This window comes from Ailuropoda melanoleuca, chromosome 15 (genome assembly GCF_002007445.2).
Source record: "Ailuropoda melanoleuca isolate Jingjing chromosome 15, ASM200744v2, whole genome shotgun sequence".
NCBI lineage: Eukaryota > Metazoa > Chordata > Mammalia > Carnivora > Ursidae > Ailuropoda > Ailuropoda melanoleuca.
The window spans coordinates 82,235,118-82,236,835 of record NC_048232.1 but is presented as its reverse complement, the minus strand read 5'-3'; the positions used below and the strand labels follow the sequence as shown (position 1 = coordinate 82,236,835).

Here is a 1,718-nt window from a genome sequence, read left to right as displayed (position 1 = left end):
CCCCACCGGAGCCCCCTCCCCTCCGCCGCCAGCTGCGCTCCGCTCGCCGTGCCGCGCCGGGCCGGGGGCGCCTCGGGCCGCAGTCTCGGGCCGCCGCGGCTCCGCGCCTCCCGCGTGTGCGATCAAATATGTGTGTGTGCGCGCCCCTGCCTGTGACCGTGCGTCCTGGGCGGTTGTGTGTGCGATGGGAGGCGGGGCGGGTCAGAGTGTGTGTGTCCGTCTGGTGTGTGCATGGGTCTGCGTGGCCGGTTCTGTGCGTGCGTGGACGTGTGCGTCTGTGTTTTGCAGTGTGCATGGGGCTGTGTGACCTACAGTTCCCAGGAGGGCCTGGGCGTGCACATCTGCGTTATGGTGTGTGCGTGGATCCGGTGGCTGTGCCTGCGTGTACCTGGACCGTGATTGTGTGCACGTATCTGTGACCATGTGGAGGGGCTCCTAGGGCTCGTGTGCGTGCGTGACTGGGCCGCTGTGCTTATGCGTCCACCCATCTAGGATCCTATGTGGAGGCCTGGTCTTCTGTCGTGGTGCCCGCACAGCGCTAGGCCTTTGACCGAGTCTCCACGGGTCTGTGTGTCTGCGTAGGTGGCCAGTGTATACCGACCTGGGGTCCACGTACCTTTGTCTGCCTGTATCCTTCCGATCCCCCCTCCCGTACGTGTACATATATGTATACGCCCAGAGCCACTGTGCGCTCTCCCCCCAGGCCCGCTCCAGTGACTCCGATCCTGGGGGCATCAGGGCGGAAACCTCCCCTCCCCCACGCCCTTCAGCAGGCGCTCAAGGCCCCAAGGTCCGCGCCCTGCCTACCTCTTGAGCCTCCTCTCCTGCCATCTGGCTACCAGTGGTTCTCCGAGCGCCCACCACTTCATACCCTGGCTCCTCCTGACCTTGCTTGGGGCTCTGAGGTGGCCTCCACGCGCTTCCCGCCCTTCTGGCAGTTCCTTCCGCTCAGGGACTCCCGGGTGAGGCAGTCACTTCCGCCGCGGGTGCGGGGCACCCTGGGTATACAGTGAGCTCGCTCTGAACTATAGCCGAAGGTGCGCGGGGAGGGCAGAGACGCCTCACGGCTAGGTCCCAGCAAATGTACTCAAGGAGGGGTCCTACTGGCCTTTGCTAGGCCTTCGGAGCTGCCACCGGCTGGGCTTCCTGCTCTAGGTGCCCCCTGCCCACCTTCATTTCTCTGTGCCAAGAGTGACCCTTCTTCCAACGTTCATCTGAGCTGGTCACTCCCCCCCCCAAATGGCTCCTACTTGCCCTCAACTTAAGCTCAGTGCCTGGGCAGGGCAGGAGGCCCTGGTGACCTGGCTTTGTCTCTTCTCCAGCCTCACCCCCACCCCTCCTTTCCGTGGAGACTCCCTTTAAGCCTAGAGCAGGCAGACTATTTTGTGTAAGGGCCAGCTAGTCAATACGTTAGGCTCTGCTGCCTGTAGGGTTTCTGTCCCCTGTAGCAGGAAATGCACCACAGACAATATGTGAAGGAACGAGCATGGCTCTGTTCCAATAAAACTTTATTTAGGGACACTAAAGTAGGGACACTAAAGTGTGAATTTTATGTAATTTTCCTTTGTGTGAAACCTTATTCTTCTTTTTGCTTTTTTCCTAATTATCTGAAAATGAAAAAATCATTCCCAGCGGGTATCACTCTAAGCACAAGCCTGTACCCTCAGTAACCCTCATGACTCACTTGCTTCAGGTATCTTGTCACTCCCTGCAAATCC

General features: G+C 59.9%; 1 protein-coding gene across 1 annotated transcript in view; it reads right to left on the bottom strand.

The window, feature by feature from the left end:
• Positions 1 to 1,245, bottom strand: part of MGAT3 (beta-1,4-mannosyl-glycoprotein 4-beta-N-acetylglucosaminyltransferase) — a 31,642-nt gene extending 30,397 nt beyond the window's left edge. The window contains 1 exon segment of the mRNA XM_019794480.2: positions 808 to 1,245. Coding sequence (XP_019650039.2) covers positions 808 to 869 — 62 coding nt within the window. The 5' untranslated portion in view covers positions 870 to 1,245.
• Positions 1,246 to 1,718: the final 473 nt, after the last annotated feature.